The sequence below is a fragment of the Diabrotica undecimpunctata genome, chromosome 1 (assembly GCF_040954645.1).
Source record: "Diabrotica undecimpunctata isolate CICGRU chromosome 1, icDiaUnde3, whole genome shotgun sequence".
Lineage (NCBI taxonomy): Eukaryota > Metazoa > Arthropoda > Insecta > Coleoptera > Chrysomelidae > Diabrotica > Diabrotica undecimpunctata.
In genome coordinates, this window is record NC_092803.1 from 39,656,518 (window position 1) to 39,681,193 (window position 24,676).

The 24,676-nt window shown below is 34.5% G+C and overlaps 2 protein-coding genes across 2 annotated transcripts in view; both read right to left on the reverse strand.

Moving 5' to 3' along the window:
* Positions 1–1,362: 1,362 nt before the first annotated feature.
* Positions 1,363–24,676, reverse strand: part of LOC140448249 (uncharacterized) — a 25,636-nt gene continuing 2,322 nt past the window's right edge. Inside the window, exon 2 of the mRNA XM_072541355.1 lies at positions 1,363–10,694. Coding sequence (XP_072397456.1) covers positions 9,383–10,660 — 1,278 coding nt within the window. The 5' untranslated portion in view covers positions 10,661–10,694 and the 3' untranslated portion in view covers positions 1,363–9,382. The remainder of the gene's footprint in view (positions 10,695–24,676) is intronic.
* LOC140440974 (uncharacterized) lies at positions 18,713–19,318 on the reverse strand. The gene has a single exon (XM_072531376.1). It carries the CDS (start codon positions 19,316–19,318, stop codon positions 18,713–18,715), a length of 606 nt encoding a protein of 201 aa, XP_072387477.1.

The following is a 24,676-nucleotide window of genomic DNA, read 5'->3' on the forward strand; positions in this document are numbered from 1 at the left end:
AATCTCTCATCACTGAAAGTTTTACCAGGAAGAACATCACCTTCACCTTTTGTGTTTCTTGGTGATGAGACATTTTATTTGCAGGCGCATATGATGACACCCTTCCCAGGCACCCAACAGAAGGAGTCACCGGCTCGGATTTATAATTACAGACACAGCGGAGCAAGACGTGTAGTCGAAAATACATTTGGAATTCTATCAGCTGTATTCAGGGTGTTTAGAAAATCAATGCTTCTTGAGCCTACAAAGGCAGAAAAGGTAGTTTTAGCAAGTTGTTATCGACTTTATCCTACTGTCCATCAGGAACTGTTGATTCAGAGGATACGCTCACGAGAGAACTAATACCTGGTACATGGAAAGTCGAACGTGAGTCAAATGGTACTTGGCTATGACTTAAGGATTCCTAGGAAACCTATTGTGCTAGGCAAAAAAGTACGGAAGGAATTTTCATTGTTCTTTATCAGTGAAGACCGAAAAGTGCCGTGACAGAATAATTTTTAATTTCAAATTTAATAAATAATGCTTTATTTCATAAGATCATAACAAAAAAAAGGACATGGGACACGTCAAAATCAAAGAGAAAGAAGGGGAAAAGAAATATTTGCAATAAGGCACTAAAAAATATAAAACAAAAAAAAAGTTGGTAAAACTGATATCTGGGCTATTCAAATTCAATATTTACAAAATGTAAATTCGTTAGTAATTTAAAGTGTGCTTACCTCAGGTGCATTGATATTCCTAGTGTCCGGTGGGTCAGTATATCGCTTGAAAGAGAGAGAGAGAGAGAGAGAGAGAGAGAGAGAGAGAGAGAGAGAGAGAGAGAGACCAGCTTCAGTAGAATGCCGTGCCACATTTTTATCTTTTAAAAATAAAAGCATATTAAAAAAAGACACTTTGTTTTATAATGAGCATCAGCTTCATCGCCACATTTTCCTTTCTTCATTTCTCGCTGAAATTGCCCAATCATCATGCGCATTTTTTTTCAACTTCACTTGTATCTGCTTTCACTTCTGCGGCTACTTCAGTCCATGCATCGTGTTTTTTATTTCGGTTTTTAAAATCCATAAATGTAGGATCCCATAAAACTCGTTGTTCACGAAATAGCTCAATTAAATGAGTAGTCAGTTTTTTCGACCATTCCATCGCGTAAATAACAAATAACCCCACGTAAACAGAGCAAGGAAAAATTTAGCAAAATCACTCAAGAATGAACACGGCTTAATATGACTCCGACGGTTTCTGCTCGCGTATTATGCCAGAGAAATGTTTCAATAACATGTTTTTAAGTGTAGATCTTTGATGTTTACCGGCAACTGTTGGATAACATAAAACATGCTATATAACCAGAAAAATGTACAACACTGTGCTTTAAAACTTTTTTATTTAAAATTCTGTAACAAATTACAAAACTTTGTTATTAACATGTTTTGTTACGTAGTCTGGACCCGGTTTTACGTTTGGAGCTTATGCGTATCTAAAATGCGCAAATACTGAGATAGCGGTAACCGGGTTCCGAAAGTCGGGTATTTATCTTCCAAATAGACAGTGTTTCTCAGACAGACCTGAAAAGATCAGTCCATTTCCATCATGTAGTGGAACATCAGAAAATGTAGATCTGGGTAATAAGAAAGGAAGGCAAGGTTCAAGCTATGTGATCACCAGCACGCCATGTAAGAACGAACTCGAAATTAGCATAAAAGAAGAAAGGAGACATACAAAAGGACAAAATATTGTTCTGAAGCTATTTTCTTGTGGCATTTTAAATTAATTACTATTTAAATGGGAATAAGCCACAATTAAAGGTTAAAATACGTTTATTGACGTTTCAATTTCCACTTCGGAAATGTTCTCAAAATACAAACATTCACTAATGTTTGTATTTTGAGAACGATTTCCGAAGTGGAAATTGAAACGTCAATAAACGTGTTTTAACCTTTAATTGTGGCTTATTCCCATTTAAATAGTAATTAAAAGAACAAAAGATTGGAAAAAAGTGCAAGACAGTCTAAAAATAAGGGCAAAGTTACATTCAAGTCAGACATAAAGTTCGAGACTCGGACTCGTCGAGCGACTCTAAAGAGGTTTCTATTATTCTAGATGACGACTCTGACATGAATGCTAGTGATGATGATGCAAAATGTATGTTTTGCTGTGGATTTTTTTCGGATGATACCAAGAGAGAAGAGTGGATCAAGTGTCAGTCTTGTCAATGATGTGCTCATGAGGATTGTACCAATAGTTCTAAAAGGAAGACGCATATATGCGATTTTTTTTGGAAAAATAAATGTTGATCTAATTTTTCTTTATAATATAAATAAATGAAGTTTATGTTCCTAATGTTTGCATTTTTTGTTTCTGCTTAAATTACTATCAGAAATTAAGAACCAGGGTGTCCGAAATTAGGCAAACAATTTTTAATGCGTCTAATTTGCACATTTTTTTTCAATGTTTATCTTATGCTATCCTTTCCTAACAAACATCTTAATTGTTTATATTGTTTCAATTTACCATGTATGAACTTTCTCCTTGAGCAATAACACGTCAAAATATACCGTTGTTCAAAATCTATAAACAAAAACAAAAAGCTATCCGAAATTAGGCGCCTTTCGTCTACGCAACTCACAAGAACTTAGTCATTATTCTGTTATAATATAAAAATATACGTTCGACTTGTGTATAGTAGTAAATGTAATGCGGAGATCTTAAGGCACCTATGACACTACTCCATTTTTCTATGACCTCTTATTCTTTAACTTATAACACAGTTTCCATCATTTGTTCTATTATTTTGTTATTTACGACTAGTTTACATCGTCTCGGTTCCGCTGATATCAATATCGTTTAAGTTTTCTCTGTTGAGATCTTCATGTTGTATATGAGCGCCGTATCTTCGAATTCTTTAATTAAGCTTTGTAGGTCATCTTCATTTTCGGCTGTTATTATGGCGTCGTCGGCGTAGCATATTATCCTTATTTCCTTTTCTCCCATTCTATATCCTCTTCTTTTTTTTAACTTTCTTTATGATTTCATCCATTATCGGATTAAATATTAATGGGCTCGGCGAATCTCCTTGTCTAATGCCAGTTTCATATTTGATAGGTTGCGATAGTTTTCTTTTACATCTTACCATAGCTATGTTATTTTTATATATATTCTCAATGGTTTTTACTAAATTCAGTGATATTCCCTTTTCATATAATAAATGTATCGCGTCCCGAATTTTCACTCTATCAAACGCTTTCTTCAAATCTATCAAACACATATATGCTGGTTTTTTGTATGCGAGCCGGTATTTTAACGACTATTAGGTAGTCGCATTTAAAAAACCTAAACAGGATACTTGTTCTAAATGTGATATTTTCGAAACAAAATTAAAAGTTCTTGAGGAAGGAGAGGAGAAAGAGAATTTGAGACAAGAGAGAGATAAACACCATCAGCTCGCAGACAATGCTTACAAGGCAAAACAGGTGGATAGGGAGGATAAAAAAATAGCATACACTTTTGATCTTTACCAGTGCCTTCCAACCCCCTTTTTAACATAGAACACAGCGACAAATGTGAACGTTTAACCTTACTGTTCACGATTTAGCAACAAATGAAGTTACATGTTTCATGTGGGACGAATCAACTGCTGGAAGAGGTGATAATCAGATAGCTTCTTGTTTTTACCGCCTTTTATAGAAACATCATGATATGCAAGAGGTAACTTTCTAATCAGGTACTTGCGGAGGCCAAATAAGAACCAGAAAGTCGCTTTCATGTTCACTTTCGCTTTCACAAAATTACCAAATCTCAAAGTTATAAATCACAAGTTTTTGGTCAGTGAGCATACTCACATGGATTATGATACGGATTATGCTCTTATAGAGAAAGAAACGAAGAGAACACACATTAAGATCAATCACCCTAATGACTGGTATCAGCTGGTAAGATCCTGCAAAAAGAAGAAACCATTCAAAGTAGTGGTAATGAAATAAGAATTCTTGGATTTCAGCAGTCTACGAAAAGGAGCATTAATCGTTAAAAAAGTTAACACCGATGGAGAAAAGTTCCTGTGGCAGCCAGTGCAGTGGTTCCAATATAATAGTAATATTGGAATAGTGAAATATAAACATAGTTTACACGTCTTCAATCCTTTTAAATCTGTAAATTTCCGAAGAAGAGGAAAACACGTTATACCAAGCATATTGTCCCATATCACAGACAAGCTTCTGCCAATTCGGCGAAAAAGAAAGACCTACTTGATCTTTTGCCGCTTGGAAGAATTTGATGCAGATAATCAGTAGTTTTTTAGTTTTCCTTTCCAAGTAAAGTTGATTAGAAAAAATAAAGTATAAAAAACTGCTTAATTTTTTGCCCTGAAATTTATTAAGTCGGTAACTCAATAGGAACACAGAACACAGGCGTGAATAAATGGGTAAGTTAGATTTTTTTAAGCGTAAGTGATATACTCACAGCTCCTAATTATGTACCCACCGATTTCTATAAAAACGAAATTAAACTTAAATTTTTTATTCTTCAAAACTATTAAAATATTTAAAATGGCCATACTGAAAAGTTTATATTTTTGATTTTTCGATTTTTCACAGATGGTACAGATATAATGCAGGTTTTTTAAAGTTACGAGTAGTATCTTGGCTGATTTAAACGTCACGGAGGAACCCATCAGAGTTTTTCAGATTATATATGCCAAAGAATTGTACTACTAATTGATACTGCCAATATAGCAAGCAGTTTTGAAAACCTACAGAATCTACTACAAGTATCTGAAAACTACAGATTAAAACTAAATGCCTCAAGAACGGATGGTAATTAGGAAAATAGAACATCGGATGAAAATCGTAACATTCAATGAGACACATGTAGAACATGTAGGGAAGTTTACATACATGCGAATAACTGTTCACAATGAATGGAACAAGAGAACGGAGATAGGGTCTAGGATTGAAAAAGTCAGATCAATCTTATTTCAAGCAATATTTACAGCAGGGACACTTCACTACCATTAAAAATCCGAATTATCAAATGTTACATATTCCAAGTTCTACTATATGGGGTGGAAGCATGAACCCTGACAGGACAATTAATGAAAAAATCTCTCGGCCTTCGAAATATAGATATACAGGAGAATTCTTCAAATACCCTGGACATACCATGTAACGAACCGAGAAGTACTGAACAGAATAAGTAAACAACAGGAAATTGCGTTTAAATTGAAAAAAAAACTAGAATACTTCGGTCATGTTATGAGACAGTAAACATAGCCAAAAGTAACTCATTCTCCCGGAAAAAAGTGAATAGAAAGAGGGGTACGGGTAGAAGAAGAAACTCTTGGATGCAAAATTTACGCGAGTGGTTCGGCCTAATGGAGGTCATCCACGTTAGGGTTTGCATGATGGTTTTAAACTTGCATGCATAACCGACAGGTATAAACCGAGTTCCATATTACACATACACGTTAGGGTTTGCATGCACAGTTTTGCCATTAACTCTTCTGTTAAGCTACGTGACGGTGTGTGCGGGACGCCTACGGTTCTTTGTGCAGTATATACCTACCAAACTACAATGGACGACAACGATGTGATAGCCGTACTTGCAATGGCGGATCTAGAAAAAATTTTTGTCAGGGGGGGGGGGTCATGGGTCTTGAGGGTGATTTTGATATAGAATTAAGATGTTTGTACCTTTACGATTGATATAATTTGTGCCTCATGTAAGGGAACCATTTTCTCAATAATTATTTTAAGCGATATATTAAACAAATGAAAAGTTATTAAAACCCAAATACCCTACGGGTGCAAAGAAGGGTACAACATTAAGGGATCTTAAACTTAAACAAAAAATAATAATTTAAACCCACATACTCTATGACAGTAAAATCAAGTGTACAAGACTATTAAACCAAAGGAAAGTTATTAAAATATAAATACTGAAAAATCAAGGACTGTCAATTTAAACTAGTTATTTTAAACCCACCTATCCTATAGCTACAAAATCAAGAACAAACCAAGGATAAATAAGTATAAACCAAAGTTAAGTAATTGAAATGCAATAACTCAATGTAAGTGTAACCATTAATTAATGTATTTAACATTCCTAATAAACTCTATCTTATCGTTGGATATCCGATATCAATTTGTAAAAACATTCATTTATTCCTTATTGCTATACGGAGTGGAAACATGGACTCTCGGAATTACAAGTATGAGGCGTATAGAAGCCTTTGAAATGTGTGTTTTTCGAAGAATGCTGAAGATTTCGTGGACAGAGCACGTGACCAATAACGAGGTGCTGAGAAGCATGAGGACTGAGAGAGAACTCCTAAATATTGTAAACAACAGAAAAACGAGTTATCTAGGACATATTTACAGAGAAGAAAAATATAACTTTCTACGACTCATAATGGAAGGGAAAGTAGAAGGAAAAAGAGGTCCAAAAAGAAAAAAATGCTCCTGGCTGAAGAATGTAAGAGACTGGACAGGCACGTACACACATTCGACACTAAGAACAGCTCAAGATAGAGAGCAATTTGCTGTAGTTATAGCCACCCTTCTGTAATGAAGAAGAAACCTTAAGAATAAGTGTAAACAGCATTTTATTTAAATTGACTTATTCAACAAAAAACATAATATAATTCAGGAATAGTTATTTCTATAATTAGGCATAATAGGCTATAAGTGAGTAAAATATTTTTGTACTCGGTATTCAAATTTTTCTCACGAATTAACAGCAACAGCCGACAACGAGTGGCAAATAAAAGTTTAAGAATAAGATAAGTAAATATTATATAATTTTATAAAAATGTATTCTTTTCGCCTATCCGATTTAGCAAATCGCTCTATGATTGCATCAACATCTAGAGAAATTTCAGGATGCACATTGATGAGTGCTAAACCAGTTAACCTTTCCGCAGAAGTTCTATTTCTAAGCCAAGTCTTTAGAGGCTTAAGCGTAGAACGCTCTGTTGTTGCTGCACTGACTGGCAGTGTAATTAATATTTGCAGAAATATTCTGGTATTTGAATACATATGAATATCGCAGTTTTCTAATACTTCTAAAATACAATCAGGAAGTTTTCCATTATTTTGTACGACTCTTTTCAACTTTTGAATCCACAGTGAAAACTCTTGTTCTACTATGGAATATGCAGTAAGTAGTTGGTCCAATAATATCCTGGAAGGTGTCAACAATTTTTTTAATGCAACTTTATCTTCTGGTGTGTTATCAGTTTTAGGTAAAACAACTCGAATATTAAATAGATTTATAACTTTCGGTGAAAGTAGTTCTTCTAAATCAGTTAAGATATTGTCTAAAAGGGGTAAATAAATAGATCTTCGGAAATATTCTTCGCAAGAGTTAGCTGATTGGTTTTGACGACAGATTTGACGAGAAACTATACGAGGCATCTTCAGTTCAATGTCTAGTTGTTCAGCTATTTGTTTACTTCTGAGTAAAGTTAGCTAAAAACAGATTCAGCATTTGATCTTTTATTTTGAAGAATGCATTTAGTGTCCTCTATGGCCTCAGTAGCCTACTTAAAATCTAATTTTGGTGACTGAAGAAGACGAATAAGTGATACAGTTGTACCTAAAACATCACTAAGACAAACTACTGTTTCACAGTTTTACAAATACCTTGAACAGCAGCCCCCAGTTCCTTTATTTGTATTCACTAACGTATCAGACAAAGCTAATGCAACAACAATATTCACTTTGATATTTATTATAGATAAATTATAAAATGTAGCACACAGTCTCAACAATTATAATACATATTCAAATTACAAACAACCAATTCGTAGACAAAACTGAAGATAAGAAATACCTAATAGAAAATAAAAATGTGCGGATTTCGTGCGAAAAGTCATGTCATGTACATTGAATGAGCAATAATGTGTGGACGGTAATTATATCTCATCGATAATCGAACTATCTTTGGCACTCAAATGGTGAATTGACAAAATTTGAAAATCGCGTAACTCTGAATTCGTGGACGTCTTAGTCGAGGTATTACTGTATTTAGAATTGTTGATTTTTTTAAAGAGCAATTTAAAAAGGCTTCCGTATAATTTTACACTTACCCCTAGAAAAAATGAGTTTGAATCATTTTAACTCTTGACTTCCTGCTTATAGGGTTGATGGGTTTTAAATTATTTTTTTTAGGATTATTTGATTGATATTTAATTTTGTTTTGGGGGTGGTCATGACCCCCGTGACCCCCCCTTGGATCCGCCGCTGCGTACTTGGCTTAAGACTTATTCTTCAGAAAAGAAAAAAAGGAGATCGCACTGAATGGTCTAAACGCTGGTTATTAAAAAGAAAACATTTCTCCTACGTAAATTGAATAAATGAATTGAGATTTAAACCAACAGATTACAAAAATTATTTACGAATTGATGAAAAACTTTATTTAAAACTATTATCTTTGATTACTCCGTTAATACAAAGACAAGATACTGTTATGAGAAAAGCAATATCAGCACATGAGAGACTAGCAGTAACATTAAAATTTTTTGCAAAAGGAAGAACATACGAGTGTCTCAAATATTCTGCTATTATATCACCTCAGGCTTTGGGCCGAATAATACCTGAAACATGTGATGCTATGAGAACTATGGCAGGCAAGCTCGCCATAGGAGGCAAGGGTATGCTCGCAGGCAAGCAAAACCGAGCGGCATAAAATATGAATTTTCATATTTGCTCGTTTGCATGTACATGCATCGATAACTGTACAGTTTTATCACATACACGCTAGAGCTTGCCTGTCGGTTATGCATGCAAGGTTAAAACCATCATGCAAACCCTAACGTGTATGGCCTCCGTTACATATATCCAACTATTTAGATAAGTCGCCAAGATACGAATAGCCATATTGATAAGTCAACATCTGCAATTCATAAGGCACGAGAAGAAAAAAGAATCGCTTTTACTTTCTGCTTCGAGCTTTACAGTTTGACGATGTTGCAAGCAGACTAAATAAAAAAATGGAATAAATTGGCACTTACACTGTTTAGGACATGTTATACAAGGAGAAAGAAACAGGTTTACTGAGGGGGAAACTGTTCTTGGTTTAAAAAAGAAATAGTAGGCCATGTACTCATATTTCAGGAATGTTCAGTATGTTTTAAATTTTCTTTAAATGACCGTATAACGTTCTTAAGATCGGTATTGCTTAGGTAACTAAATATTTTCCACCGACATTCTGGTGGCAAAAACGGTGAAACTGTTTTGAAATATACATCAGATTCATTAAGCAAACATCTTCTCTGCATACCTTTTTCATATAACGATTTACCCGTTCTACATACATCGCTATATATTTCACAGGTTTTCAGGTATTTGCACACGATATTCATTCCTCGATATATATCTTCGTTTTGTAGCTATTGGACCAGCCTAGTGCCACTCTGATATGAGTTGCGTAAAAATTTATATATTGAAATACTACTACGGCCTATCAAGACAAATTTCATTAACAATATTTCTTCTTGGCATTTTGTGTAAAAGTGGGGGAAAAATTTGAAATTTAAATCTGAGGGAACTACTGGAGTTCTACTGAGCAATAACCAGTACTGAATAATTATTTTAAGACAGCGTATTTCCGTTGAATAATTTCCATTATTAAATTGTTTGCATACCAAAGACAAAACAGTTTCATTTTTACATGGGTTTTCTAACAAAGCCCCGTAGGAAATAAGCAAGTTGATAATTTCTGGGTGACAGTGTTTCACTGCAAAGTATATTGGAGTAGTGTCATTCGGTTGTGATTTACTATTAACCTTTGCACCGTTTTGTAGCAAATATCGGACGACTTCGATTTGGCCAAATTGGCAAGCGGCGTGTAGCAGCGTATGACCCTTTGTTGAGTGTACATTTATATCTACTCCTCTCCTGACGAACTCCATGATCACACTCAATAGACCGCGTTGGGATGCAATGAGTAGTGTTTGGTAACAACGAAATTTTCCTTTAAAGTTAAAATTGGCTCCCCTCTTAAAGAGCAGTCTTAGTGTTTCTAAACAATTATTTTCAGTAGCGTAATCTAAAGGAGATCGTTTATTTCGATCCTTAAAATTTACGTCAGCCCCACTTTCAACTAATAAATCTACAATGGGAAGGTTATCTTCAATAACTGCATAGTGTAGGGGCGTGCAACCATATTCGTCATTTGGATCAATGTCGGCTTTGTTCTTTAATAAAAATTCCACTGTGTTTTGGTGAGAACTTTGTGTGGCTTTGTGCAATGGAGTTCGACCTCTCTTATCAATGATATTTATTTCGGTACCATTTTCTAATAAATATTCTACAATTAAGACTTTTCCATTGGCAGCAGCTAAGTGAATCGGGTGGTCTTTGCTGTAATTTAAACAGTTCACTCCGTAATAACTAACTAATAACTTAAGTATATCCAAGTAACCCTCTCCTGCAGTTAAATACGTTAACTTATATCCTTCATATATATCTCGATATGTTCCATTTTTCAGCAAATACCTCACAATTCCAGTATAGCCCTGGGCTACAGCCTGATATAAAGAAGAAAAACACGTCACATCTATCCCATTTATATATGTTGTCCCTGCATTTACTAATTTATGTATGTCTTCCAGACTTCCGTATTTTCCAACATAATGCACATCGACGTCTTTCTTTTTTTCTTCCATTATCCTTTAAACACAGTTTATCTCAGTTCGCAATCTGAAAAAAAAGTAATAAATTAATAGAAATACAGTAGAACCCCAATTATTCGTAGTCCACGGGACCGGACGTGGCACGGATAATCCGATCATTTATTTCTTATATTTGCACATACATATACAGTATAGGTAAAAGTTTATGGTCGGTATGGTAGAATTTAACAGGATATCTAACACAGATATAAAATCATATTTTCATATTTCCCCTTGGTCTCCCGTCCACATTATTTATACACGCAAATTAGTGGACGCCAGACGATTATTTCCGATCCAGCTTATACGTAAGAAATTGCGGCAGGGTTGCTTTATTACATAATTGAATTAAAACATTGTTAAAATATTGGCGATCAGTGGTGCGGTTATATTGTCATTCAAAACTGGATGATGATATTAAAAATGAAACATTAATTGACACAAATACTGGTACAAAATTTCTTAAATCCATGAAAAATGCACAGATTCGCATGTTTAATTGACGAAATTGTAAACCAATTTTGAATAAAACAAGATAATTTTGGCAACATCACCATTCCCTTCGCTTGAATGGTAAATTGTATACGAGTCAGGCCGACAGTTATGCTATGTTTTCTTTTCGGAGGTAACTTTGTAAGTGTGAAGATAAAAATTAAATATGCCGACTGTTAGAACGGGTACAAATAATAAAATGATACTTTCGGGGCAATTCAGTAAAAGAAACTATCAATCTATTTATTATGGCTTTTGAAAATAGGCCAATACCTATAGAAAAAACTGTATTAGCCATTCATCAATTTGAAAAGTTTGGCTGTACTAATGGCAGATGTAAAAAATGCTGCCTATCAGACCAACCTCGCGAAAAGAAAATTTCTCAGGAACGAGAAATTAGAGAAATTTAAGTTTGTGCATTGGCTGAAACGACACCGTGTTCAAGTAAACAAATTGCCGATGAAGTTGATTTTAATACAAAAACAGTGAGGAATATTTTAAAAAGAAACAACTACCATTGTTATAAAGTACAGACAACTCAAGAAATATTTCCTGATGATAAATTCAAACGGATGCAATTTTGTGAAATTATGATGGAGAGATGCCATGCAAATAATAATTTTTAAAAAAATATTTTGTTTACAGATGAGTCCTCCTTCACAATTCCCAAGAAACATAATCTACCCGTTGTACGTTATTGGTCTCAGGAGAATAAGCATTTGAGCGTGTCTGTGCGTACGCAGTATCCACAAAAATTGAATTTTTGGACTGGAATTTTGGGAGACCATATTATTGGTCCTTTTTTCATTGAAGGCAATTTAAAAGCAGTCGAATATCTCCAATTACTGCAAAATCAAATTATTCCTGATTCCTGCACATCAACGTCTTTAAATTAATTTCAACGAAATTTGGTTTCAACAAAACGGCTGTCCTGTACATAATGAAAAAGTCGTTAGAGACTATTTAGCGTTAATTTTTGCTGAACGTGTCATTAGTACAGACGGTACAGTAAAATAGCCCCCTCGGTCACCCGACTTAGCTCCTCTAGATTTTTATTTTTGGGGGATGCTAAAAACAAAATTGTACAGGCATGAGTTCGAGCGAACCACCAACTTGGAGGAACTGAAGGAAAAGATAATCCAACTTAGCCTAAACATATCGGCAGATGAACTCAACGCCATGAGATATATAGTATAACAGATTTGATTACTGTTCGTTACAATTTGGTGGTCTATTTGAACATTTAATTACCTAAGAATTTGGTTTAGAATTTCTAATTGATAAAATTTTTATAGAACAAATTTTATACTAATTTTGTCTTTTTTTGTTTAATTTTTATAGAACTAATTTTTATTTTCACACCCACTACCTCCAAAAATCTAAACGAAAATATGGTTTTAAAGATATTATTTGGAAAATACCAAATATCTTATTTTTAATTAAAAGACATAATTTTTCGTCCAGTTTACTTAAATTGAATATAACACACCTGCTCCTTCCTAATGCTTTACTAGTACTGACTGTCTTTGTCTTTATTTATTATCTTTTATGAAAGAACAACCCACTATAAACCGTGATTATAAGCATGGCATATCACAGAACTAGCTCTGTTCTGTAGAGATGAGTGTTGAATCACCGAACTGTTTTATTCAACCGTTTATTTGTCGTTAACGAATCTACGGTTTCTCCCTGAGAAGCCAACTAGTTGATGGTTGATTCAAAAAAACTACGTTTTGTGTAGACGTAAACAGACGAACAACGAACACTTCACGTCGACAAGGACAATTAGTGGATCTGAGAGACTACTTCAAAACTAAAAATAACATCCCGACTCTTTCGGGACGGTGGACACTCGGGCGATCGGTTGACGTTGAAAATAAAATAACTATGTAGGTATTCTAATTGATGAATGAGTTTCGATTTTCGATTGATCTACATTTTCGATTTCAAATCTTTATTGATAGTTCGTTAAAGTATTTATTTATTGTAAATATTCAATTAAGAAGTATTTTTCTTAGTTAAAATTATTTAACTAGTAAAAGCGTAATAATTGTATTTTCAAAAAATGCACATTTGTAGAAGACGCAGCTTTTATGCTCGACTTTCTGAATTTTGCAATGATCGATTATTTTGATTTGAAATATTAACACATGGGAGTCCCTAATTCATGTTTTGTATTATTCTTATTCAGCAAACATAATTTTTATTTGGAGTTTGTGATTTATCTAACGTAAATGTGAATTTATTCTGTGCGTACTGAATATTTACTTTATTAATTGTTTGTGTGTTTAACATGTCTGCGCGTAAAAATGTTAGTATTTTATGGCATCACTGGCAATATTTGCAAAGAAAAACTTAGTTATAAACCAACTACAGCAAATTTGAAAGACCATTTAAAGTATTTCAGTATTTTTTTCTTTGATTCAAGAAAGCATGTTTGTTTATGTACTCGCTTATTTGAAACTACTGTTAAACAATCAACTAGTTGAATAATTTAATTAGTTTTTCAACTAGTTACTTGTTTAAGAAAAACGTCAACGACTCAACTTTCTCTTTACTACAGTGTCCTTACTTTGACAACTCAACGTTACGAAATAATTTTGTAAGAAGCTTTTTTATTGTGGCGTCATAATGCAGTTTATTATTTTTATTGGGAATAAGGCACTATGTGACTTTAAAATAAGCTTATTTTGATATTTAGATTTCCAATTCGGAAATCGTACTTAAAATACGAAACATTAATAAATTTTATTTATATAAAACGATTTCCGAAGTGGAAATCAAAATGTTAAATTAAACTTATTGTAAAGGAAAATTGTGGCATATTTAAAATAAAAAACAGTGAGCTGCCATTTAAATTAATACGGCCAAAATCTTTAATAAAATTTATTAGCAATTCTAAGGTTTCTCTATTAGCAGTTGCCAAAATGTGTGATATACTTAATGGAAGCAAATGCTTCATTTCAATAAGAGTTTGAATTAATTTATTAGATTATTCTAAATATTTGTTGTATCCAAAGAAAATATGGTTAAGATCTCCGTAAGAACTTATATCACAACTGCAGGATGGTAATATTCCAAGCTTAAATAAATTCGACGGGAATCGACCATGATTGGTTTTTAAGCGAAAAACACTTGCCGAGAAGAATTTGGTAGTCGGGTAATTCAATATGTATTGGGGTGGTAGTGGTAAAGTGGGGTGTATCTGGAAATATGTATTTTGCGAGTTTTCAATAATATTCTCCCATTGTTGTTACCATTTCAACCTTATTTTATTTTTTATTGAGTTAAATATATCCCTTACTGTATAAATATTGCAAAAGACTCCATTCTGCATTGCTTCCTTAGCTAGAGTATCAGCTTTTTCATTCCCTGGTATATGGCTTCTAACCCAAATAAATGTTAAATTTAAATTTGCAATCATGTTTTTTAAACAACATAACATAGGACACCATTCCTTCAAATGTTGTATTTTTTATACGGTCTAATGCAGATTTAGAATCTGTTAATATTACTCCTTCGAGTATGTTATTGGATGTTAACCAGGTTCAGGTAACACCTTTTATAATGGCCAAAAGCTCGGCAGTATAAATACTACAAAAAGGTGGTAACTTATATATCAATAATTGGTTTGTATTTTGGATAAATTCACCACAATCAACACCTTCCTTCGTCTTAGATCCATCTGTAAATATAAGAGTTTTGTTATAGAAATCACCTAGTATGGATTTGTGAGGATGAGGATTTGCAGTAGGATGTGATTCAATATACTTGGGAATTATAATTCTGTGTTTTTATTAAAGATTTAAAAGGTATGGTGTACATGTATTGTAATTTATTACTACCAAACAAATTTTGGACTCCATTGGTCTCAGTAAATGCTTCTGCGAGCGCGGAAGAATTTTTTAGTTCCCAATACTGGTTTGTTAAGTCTTCTTTTACAATATGACTTAATGTGTTGATCATGTTTAACTTCCGGGCTTTTAGTTTTAACAAATATTTTTGCGATAATAACTGACGGCGTAAATTCATTACATTCTGCCAGTATTGCATTCACTGGCGAGGATATCATCCTACCGATGCAAGTTCTAAGACATTTATATTGAACTCTATCCATTTTTTTAAGGTTAGTATTACTTGAAGATCCGTAGTCAATGATGGGCGTGATGATCAGCGATGAACGATGAGCGAAGATTACTGTGGATGAGCGGTCGAACCATCTCCTAAGGTCTTTCAGCCACGAGTTCTGGCGTCTTCCTACTGATCTTTTGCCCTGTACTTTTCCTTCCGGTATAACTTGAAGTAATTCGTATCTTTCGCCTCTCAACACATGACTCAAGTATTGAATTTCCTCTCTTTGATTGTTCTTACTAATTCTTTTTGTTTACACATTCGACGAAGTACCTCAACATTAGTAACTCTTTGTACCCATGGAATACTCAGCATTTGTTATACACTTAAGTAAATTAAAACCTTTCTCGCATTTGCTTATTAGGTAACGTATATGACTGGACCATAGTAATATCGAATTAGAATCTGACATTTTAACTCGATGTGGATCTAGATTCTAACTCGATGTGGATTACGCTATTATTAATTTTTTTATGTAATTTAATTATTAATTGTATTACACAATTATGGATTTATCCTTAATATTCTCAATTGCAATATGTGTAAGGTAAGAAGGAAATTATCAACATAGGCAAATATCATAACAAGGATCTTAAGCTATTTTAATAATTAGAGATGATTCGACCGCAAGGTGTGAAACCTACGTCGAGCAGCAGGCTGCTAAGGGGATAGTGCTTGGGTGGTTCTAGAATTCCACTCGCCGATGGTCTTGCGGCTCCAGCACGACAATACAGCATCTCTCGGACGAATTAAAATTGCAAGAGGTATTTTCAATTATGACATTTTTTTATAAGTCAATGGAATAATTGAAGACATAAGTGGATAAAGGTGTCATGTCACATTTTGTGAAAAAATGAGATAGTGCTATTTTTTCCTGGCATATATGCAACTTTTAAATTCGACTCAATTTTTAAAAATGTTAAGGTTAAAAAGATATTTGAGTGATAAAGGTGTCATATCAGATAACTTCTACTAGATTTTGAGAATAGAGGTGTTATGTCACATTTTTAGGACTTGACACCTTTATCCCGTAAAAATGAGGAAGTTTCTTGTTCACAGCTGGTGTAATGTCAAAATTTTGAGGTTATGTTTATTGTGTTTAACTAATAATCAGTGCTTTCATGTTGTCTATACCATTAAATAAATAAGTGTTTTGATAAAAAATAACTAACATTTTATTGTGAGATCCAGAATTAAACGCATGTCTAAAATATTAGAAGAACAAAAGTCAACTTTTGTAACTATTCGTAAGTATGTTATAATGATGTTTCACTAACAGTGAATATTATATTTTCAAAGATTCTATGTTAATATTACAGTTGATATTTACATTGGTATTGAGACCTTTTTTATTTGCAGATAATAGAAACGATAGTTTTCCAGAAGCTGCTACATCATCCAGTAATATAAACGAAAGTTTTCAAGATGTTACGTCCATTAGTGAGTATTCTCCATGCAGCGATGAAAACGATTCTGATGACTCGGAAAATACTCATCATCATCATGTAGCGCTACAACCCTGGGTGGGTCTTGGCTGACTGTACAACTTTTTTCCAATTTGTTCGGTCTTCCATCAACCTAGGGTCAAATGAAATGTTCATTTTCCGGAGATTTGCTTGGATGTTATCTCTCCATCGCATTCTGGGACGTCGAGTGGTCTTTTGCCTGTGGGAATCTCTTCCCATACCAGTTTTACAAGTCTATCGTTATGCAGTCTGTGCACGTGGCCTGCCCATCTTAGTCGCTGTGATTTAATTTCTTGGACAATATCGGCGTCATTGTAGAGTGCTTTTAATTCGATATTGGTTCTGATCTTATACCGGTTTGTGGTGATGTCATGGCGAGGTCCGAAAATTTTTTTAAGTATTTTTCGTTCAAAGCGTCTGAGCTTTTCTTCGTTTGCTTTGGTCATGGTCCACGTTTCGCATTCGTATGTTATTACAGGTCTGACGATGGATTTATAGATTTTGATCTTTGAACTTTTTGTAAGATTTTTTGATTTTATGAGCTTATCCAGTGCGAATAGACAGCGGTTTGCAGATTGGATTCTGTCTTTTATTTCTTCAGTAACATCGTTGTCAGCTGTGATTACGGCCCCCAGATACTTAAAACGTTGTACTCTTTCAAAATTGAAGGTGTTGATCGTCACATTTTGTCCTATTCTGTCTCTTCGTGTCGTTCTATTTATACACATATATTTCGTCTTCTCTTCATTAATCTTCAGCCCTACTTCACTTGTTGCTCCTTCCACTATGTTGAAGATGTCTTTCGTGGATAGGATGGAGTCTCCAACGAGATCTATGTCATCTGCATATGCGAGTAATAGCTTGGGACCTTAAACCGATAGCAATTCTGTTTTTATTTCGGCCGACCTCATGGCTTTCTCTCTAATACAAGGTTAAAAAGTAGTGGAGATAACGCATCACCCTGTTTCGAGTCCACTGTTGATTTCAAAGCTGTCAGACAGTTTATTATTTACACGTACTTTAGATATTCCACCCTCCATACAGACTTTGGTCATCCGAATGAGTTTCTTTGGTATTGAGAGCTCCGCCATGGCATTCCATACTTGGCTTCTTTCTACGCTATCATATGCCTGTCGAAAGTCTATGAAAAGATTGTGTATGGGTCTGTTATACTCCCAACCCTTTTCTAGAAGTTGTCTCAGCGTGAATAGTTGATCTATTGTTGATCTGTTTGCCCTAAAACCGGCTTGATATTCGCCTAGGACATTTTCAGCATTAGGAATTAGTCTACTAAGAATGATGTTTGAGAGGGTTTTATATGCCGTGTTTAGGAGTGAAATTCTATAATTCGCGCATTTCGTTTTGTCTCCTTTTTTGTGGATGGACACTATTATGTTTTCCTTCCATCGTGCTGGTATCCTTTCTTCTAACCATATGTGCGTTATTAGCTGGTGGATTTGGCGATGTAGTGCGTCTCCCCCATATTTCAGAAGTTCTGCTGGTATATCGTCCGTACCCGGCGCTTTGTGATTTTTCAGCTTATTTAAGGCCTTTTGGGTTTACTCAATGGAAGGATTTTTAACGGGCATGCCCGCTGTGATATAGATCTCTTCTTTGTGCTGTTCTTCCTGTATGATGTTTAGAAGGTCCCTAAAATACTCTTTCCATTCTTCAGTTACTTCTTTACCGTCGATTATCATACGGCCTTAATTGTCTCTCATGGTATGGATGGAATTGGTTCTATGTCCTCTTTTCTCAGAGGAAATTGCTTTATAGAATTCTCTGGAGACTGGTTTGGGCCGGTCTCTCTCCATAGTTTCATATTTTTGTTGTTCATAGTTTCTTTTCTTTGTGCGTACTATTTTTCTTGTTTCTTTTCGGCAGTCGTCATATTCCTTTTTACTTTGGTCTGTTTGCAGTTGTATCCAAGTCTTCCTTACTGTTTGTTTTTTTTCAGCTATTTCCGACATTCCTCGTCATACCATGTTTTTGCCCTCTTCTGCCTACTCCTTCCAAAGATCTTGTCCGCTGTCTTGGTCATTATTTCGGCAGTCGTTTCCCATAGCTGTTCTATATCAGTATATTCTCTTTCAGAGTTCAAGATTTGTTCAAGTTGTTCTCTATAGTTTTGTTGTTTCTCTGTATTGTACATTTCGTCCATGTTCCATTGTGGGTTTATTGTTGTTTTATTGTATTTGTGGCTAGATATTCTGGATTTGACTTTTGCTCTGACTAAGTAATGATCTGTGTCTCCGTCTATTCCTCTCAGGCTTCTTACGTCTATAATATTGTTCCCATGACGGGCATCTATAATGATGTGGTCAATTTGGTTGCGCGTAATATGGTCGTTTGAGACCCAGGTTTGCTTATGGATGTCTTTATGCGGAAACATGGTTGACTTTATTAGCATATTATTAGCTGCTGCAGTTTCTGTGAGTCTTAAGCCATTGTCGTTGGATATATTGTGGAGGCTGTGTTTACCTATTGTGGGGTATAGGCTAGGCTCTTTGCTTATTTTAGCATTAAAGTCCCCGCAGAGTATGCGCATATCTTGTTTGGGCATCGTATCTATCTCTCTTTCTAGGGCATCGTAGAAGTCATCCTTGATATCTTCATCTTTCTATTACGTTGGTGCATGCGCAAAGATAATCGAAATGTATCGTTCTCCCTTCATTCGTATGTAGCATATCCTTTCGTTTAGATTTGAAATTTAGTATATTCTCTAATCACAAAGCCCGTTCCAAATTCATGTCTTCCGTTTTTGTTACCGCTGAAGAAGATGGTGGATTTACTTATTTTTATATTTCCATCGTCTGGCCATCTTATTTCTTGGACTGGTGTTATATCCATTCCTATGTTTTCCAGTTGCTCCAGGTCTGTACCAACTTTGGACATTCCAAGTTCAGATATTCATAGTCCTTTTACATTGCATTTGTCGGTTTTTGTGTTTATCTGTCCGGTTCCGAGGCAAAGTTGCAGTTTTCATAACTAGTTTCTTTTTCCGAGGGTGGGTAGTTAACCTTCCGCTCAACCCTCCTCTTTTATCCGGGCTTGGGACCGGTTGCAGTAAGGTGATTTCCGAGCTACTCAATCCACCCGTTCCTCACCCTACCCCAGGCAGAGTTACTCGGAAAATACTGGTAAATAAAGAAAATATCGAGGAGGTTAATAAACAAAATATACGACACGTCACTGCTAATGGTATAGAGCAGACTTTTTTACAAACAAAGTTGTTTACACTAAAACCAAAAGTATCCAAAAAGCGACCACGTAATTCAGGGGAGTGGAAACGAACAAAAGCTGCAAAACTAAGGCAAATGGGTCAAGAATATATTTCGCAAACAGGAAAAGTAATAAAAAGGAAAGAAATCAAGCTTGGAGTACTTTGTACAGAGTAGTGTCGTCTGAAAATGTACGAACAAGTTCAATATAGAGGATAGAGAAATGTTTTTCAGAAAATTTTATGCTTTGGGTAGGAACGCTAAAAAAACTTTACTGTTTAAAAGTATTACAATGCAACCAGTAGCTCGTCATCGTTCTAATACAAGATCATCAAAAAATTACATCTTCAAATATGGGATAACACACAATAAAAAGGTAATAACAGTGTGTAAAACTGCCTTTTGCTCTCTATATGGAATCGGCCGAAAAAAAGTTGAAAGACTAGAAAATTCATTAAAGCTTGGCCAATCTATACCGTCACCTGATCAACAAGGACGTCATGAAAATCGTCCGCACAAAATAAGTGATGATGTGGTCAACTGTATTGAAAGACATATACAAAAGGTTCCAGCTGAAAATTTGCATTATTCAAGAATCAAAAATGCCTACATGAAATACCTTTCTCCTCTGCTCAATGTAAATAAACTGTACGAACTGTATAATAAGACTGTAAAGAACAAACAGAACTTGGATAATGCATAATATGATTAAAGCTATTTTCTACAGACACATTTTTCTACTAAGTTCAATTTATCTTTTGGCTATCCGAGAAGCGATACTTGTAGTGTATGTGACGCTGGACAGAACTCGTTAGAGCACAAAAACTGGAAATTTGCTTATAAGTCCCAACAATTTGATAGGCAGGTACCATTTGTTCCAAAAAACATATGCTATATAACAATGGATCTCCAACAGACCATGCCATTGCCGAAGTTGTCTACATCAAAGGCTTTTTACTTGAGGCAAATGTGGATGTTCAACTTCGGTATCAATTGCAGGAAACATTCAGGACACAAATCCTATTTTTTCACATGGACAGAGAATATTGCTAATAGAGGCACTAATGAAGTTGGAAGTTGTCTGTTGCGGTTTTGCAAATTATTAAAAGAAGAAAATTCTGAAATTGACCATTTGATAATATGGTCGGATTCATGTGCAGGCCAAAACAAAAACTTTTTCATTACCTGCTTGTACCGATATTTAATTTCAAAATAATTAAATATAAGCATCCCTAAGTAGGACACAGTTATCTCGATTCTGATCGAGACTATGGTCGAATTGAGAAAGTGCTTCGGAAGCATCAAAATACTTTTACACCAGACCAATACCGTGGAATCATCACTTCTGCAAGCACTAAAGACAAGTCATTTAATGAAGAGAGTGACAAATACAATTTACGAAAAAGTTAATCTACGGGATAACGTTCGAGTAGAAAAAGTTGGCATTATTTTTATAAAACCTGTTTAGATCCGTCCACTCCATATTTGGAAGTGGATCTACATAAGAAAGGTACATCTCAAGTTGAACCTGAATATATTACATTAAGACAGCAGCCCCGTTGCGGGGATCTTACAACTGAGAAAATATCAAATTTAAGAGATAAACTTAAATTTATTGATCCCGACTATAGATGGTTCTATGAAGAGGTTTTAGAGCAAAATCAGAACAACCCCACGACCAAAAAGTCAAGGAAATCGTGCTAGTTTAGACTAGTGTTAAAAATGTTTTATACAGAATAATAATATGTTTAATAGGGAATAACTTACTTTCATATCTGTATAACTCCTTTATTCACAATAAATCATATAAACTTTTTCTTTGTAGGTTAATGAATAAAAGTGTTATGTATCTACACAAAAAAATATTTTTTCAAGAGATTTTTATCTTGAAATATTTCTGAAGCATATCACAGACAATACTTTAAACTCATTTAACTAATAGAGTTTTACCAATTATGAATAGGATTGTTTTAAAAAATATAAAACGTTTCGAGATCGAAACGAAAAACCGAGTAATCGGTTACAATGGAGAAGCAAGAGAATTGGGAAAGATTTTTTTGACAATAGAAGAAAAACAAGTGAACAAAAATTTGTTCATATACTTAAATAATTTATATGTTTAATAGTAAAGGAATTGTCAGAGATAGTTTGAAGTATCTCTAAATGAAGACATTACCTCCTAAAAAAAGAATTTATTATACTAACCAAATTTAGACTAAACCTGGAAGAATACAACTTCACAATTTAATACGTGAAAGGAGCTGAAACCGTTACAGCAAATGCCTTATCACAAATTGAAATCACATTAAAAAAACTAAAACGACTAATCAAACACACAGAAAGAAGCTTATTGGTGTCAACGAAAGCACAAGCTAAGGGACAGGAAGAAATACAGGATTCGCAAGACGAAAGAGCTGATCAACCAGACTTTGTCGAATTATTAAAATTCCCGAAAAATGCTATAGGACTGAGAGGCGATAAGTACAGGAGGAACAAAAGTAAACATTCCGTCCGACGAACTGACAGATGAAGGCAAGAGAACAGGGTGAAAAAAGGGTCCTTAAAAGAAGTAGAAAGGTAGATAGAACGACAATAAAGGAGTGAGTCAAAATGAAAGACGGAGATGATGGAGATACTAAAACAGTTGGCCTTCAAAAAATAGAAGATGGCGCCGACTGAAGAAGTCGATAATTTTAAGCGCGTGATCAAATGTTGTAAAACAAAAACAACTAACAACATCCAGTGTTAGTCCAGTCGTCAGAGAGTTGACCCCTAAAATCATAGAAACAAGCTGAATTTTGCAGAGAATATCAATTTTGGGACCCCCAAAAGATGCAAAAAAAGTTTACCACTTTCTGGTTTTCCTAAATCCTAAATATTTTTGTCCGTTCATTCTTAACTTCTTATTTATGTATCTGTTTTGTCCTTTGACCACTTTCCTTTTTTGATGATTTCTGTCTTTATTACTGGAGTCATTGGCTGCTTCATTACTAGAATCCGAGTTAGAATCTTCTTGAGGCTGGTAATCTTCTGAATTGTCAATTTCGCTAGTAGTTACTTTTTAGTGATATCAGTATGCCTGAAACTACGTTTTATGATTCCTATGCCGATCCAGTGTACAATGAAAATGTTACTGATGGTTCTGCAGACTCATGCAGTAGTGAATGAGTCCCGTAGAAAAAAGCTAAAATTTGCAAACAAACACAACATTGCAAAGAATTTACTGCAGGTCCTAGTTCTAACCAAAAGAAGCCTGATACAAGAAGAATAGGTAAGTTATTTAGGAATGCACAATTTCTGTTGGTAGTTTACTTTTTTTTTTTTGCTTTGTAGAAAAAGCTGAAGCTGTAAATGTTAGCCTGGAAGCTGTTGTTGACACTTCAGGAATAAACCAGGAGGAAATTGCAAAACTTACAGACCACAAACCAATCGATTTCTACCTACTGGTTATCAACGGTCAAGTGCAAGATTTGTTGGTTACTGAAACTAATAAATAGGCCGAAACAAACAATAATAGCTGGTATTGTAAAGGAATCAATAACGAAACATCCGCTTATGAGTAACTGGAGACCAATTGATAGAGAAGAATTGCTTTGATTTTTTGCACTCATTATTTGGATGCAGTTAGATAGAAAACCCGAACTCAGAGATTACTGGAGTAACAATTTACTTTACAAGAATGAAGTTTCTAAAATGAGTAAAATAAGTAGAAGTCGATTTGAAAAAATATTACACTTCTTTCACATTTCAGATAACGAGAGCTGCCCACCTGGAAACAGACTCTACAAAATTTCTCCTCTTGTACAAATACTAAATGAAAAGTTGAAAACATACACTCCTAGAGAATCGTTATGTATTGACGAAACTATGGTGCCATTTCGTGGTAGACTTAGTTTTTTGCAATACATTCCTGGAGAAAGACACAAGTATGAAGTCAAATTGTTTAAACTATGCATCGCAGATGAATATATGTATGCTGTAAAAGTGTATGGTGGAAAAGAGATGCAACCATCTGAAAAGTCGTTAGCATCCAGAGTGGTGATGGAACCTATGCAACCGCTTCTAAATACAGGCAGAACTTTATATACTGATAATTTTTATACAAGTGTTGACTTGGCCCATGATTTAAATAATAGGAAGACCCATTTAGTCGGAACATTACATGCCAATAGGAAACATAATCCAAAAGCGGTAGTAGATGCAAAATTAAAAAGAGGTGATATGAAATATCTACAGAGTAATACAAAAGTTGTTATCGGAAAATGGAAAGATAAACGGAACGTTTTGTTTTTAACGACCAAGGATATTTCTTTGATGATAGATGTTCAAACAAAACGTGGACCTGTTCCCAAACCATCGACCATTGTTGACTATAATTCTGCAAAATCTTTTATTGATGTGTCAGATCAAAAGGCTGCATATAATTCCCCTGTTCGACGAAGTATAAAGTGGTATCGTAAATTGGCTTACTAATTATTACTAACAATATTGAAATTACTAACAAATACCGCACTTGTGAACTCCTTAGTTCTCTACAAATCTGTTACCGGCAAACATCTCTCAATTACTGAGTGCCGTGAACAGATTGTTCCAAGTTTTTTAATGCCACAAACAACTTCTGAAAACACTTTAACAACTCTGCATACATTGGACGAGAAAGAGAAAAGGGGAAGGTGTTCAGTATGTTATATATTATAATA

Bases quoted from the DNA above. Each gene is read 5' to 3' on its own strand.
- LOC140440974 (XM_072531376.1), bottom strand. From the start codon at position 19,318: ATGCCCAAACAAGATATGCGCATACTCTGCGGGGACTTTAATGCTAAA.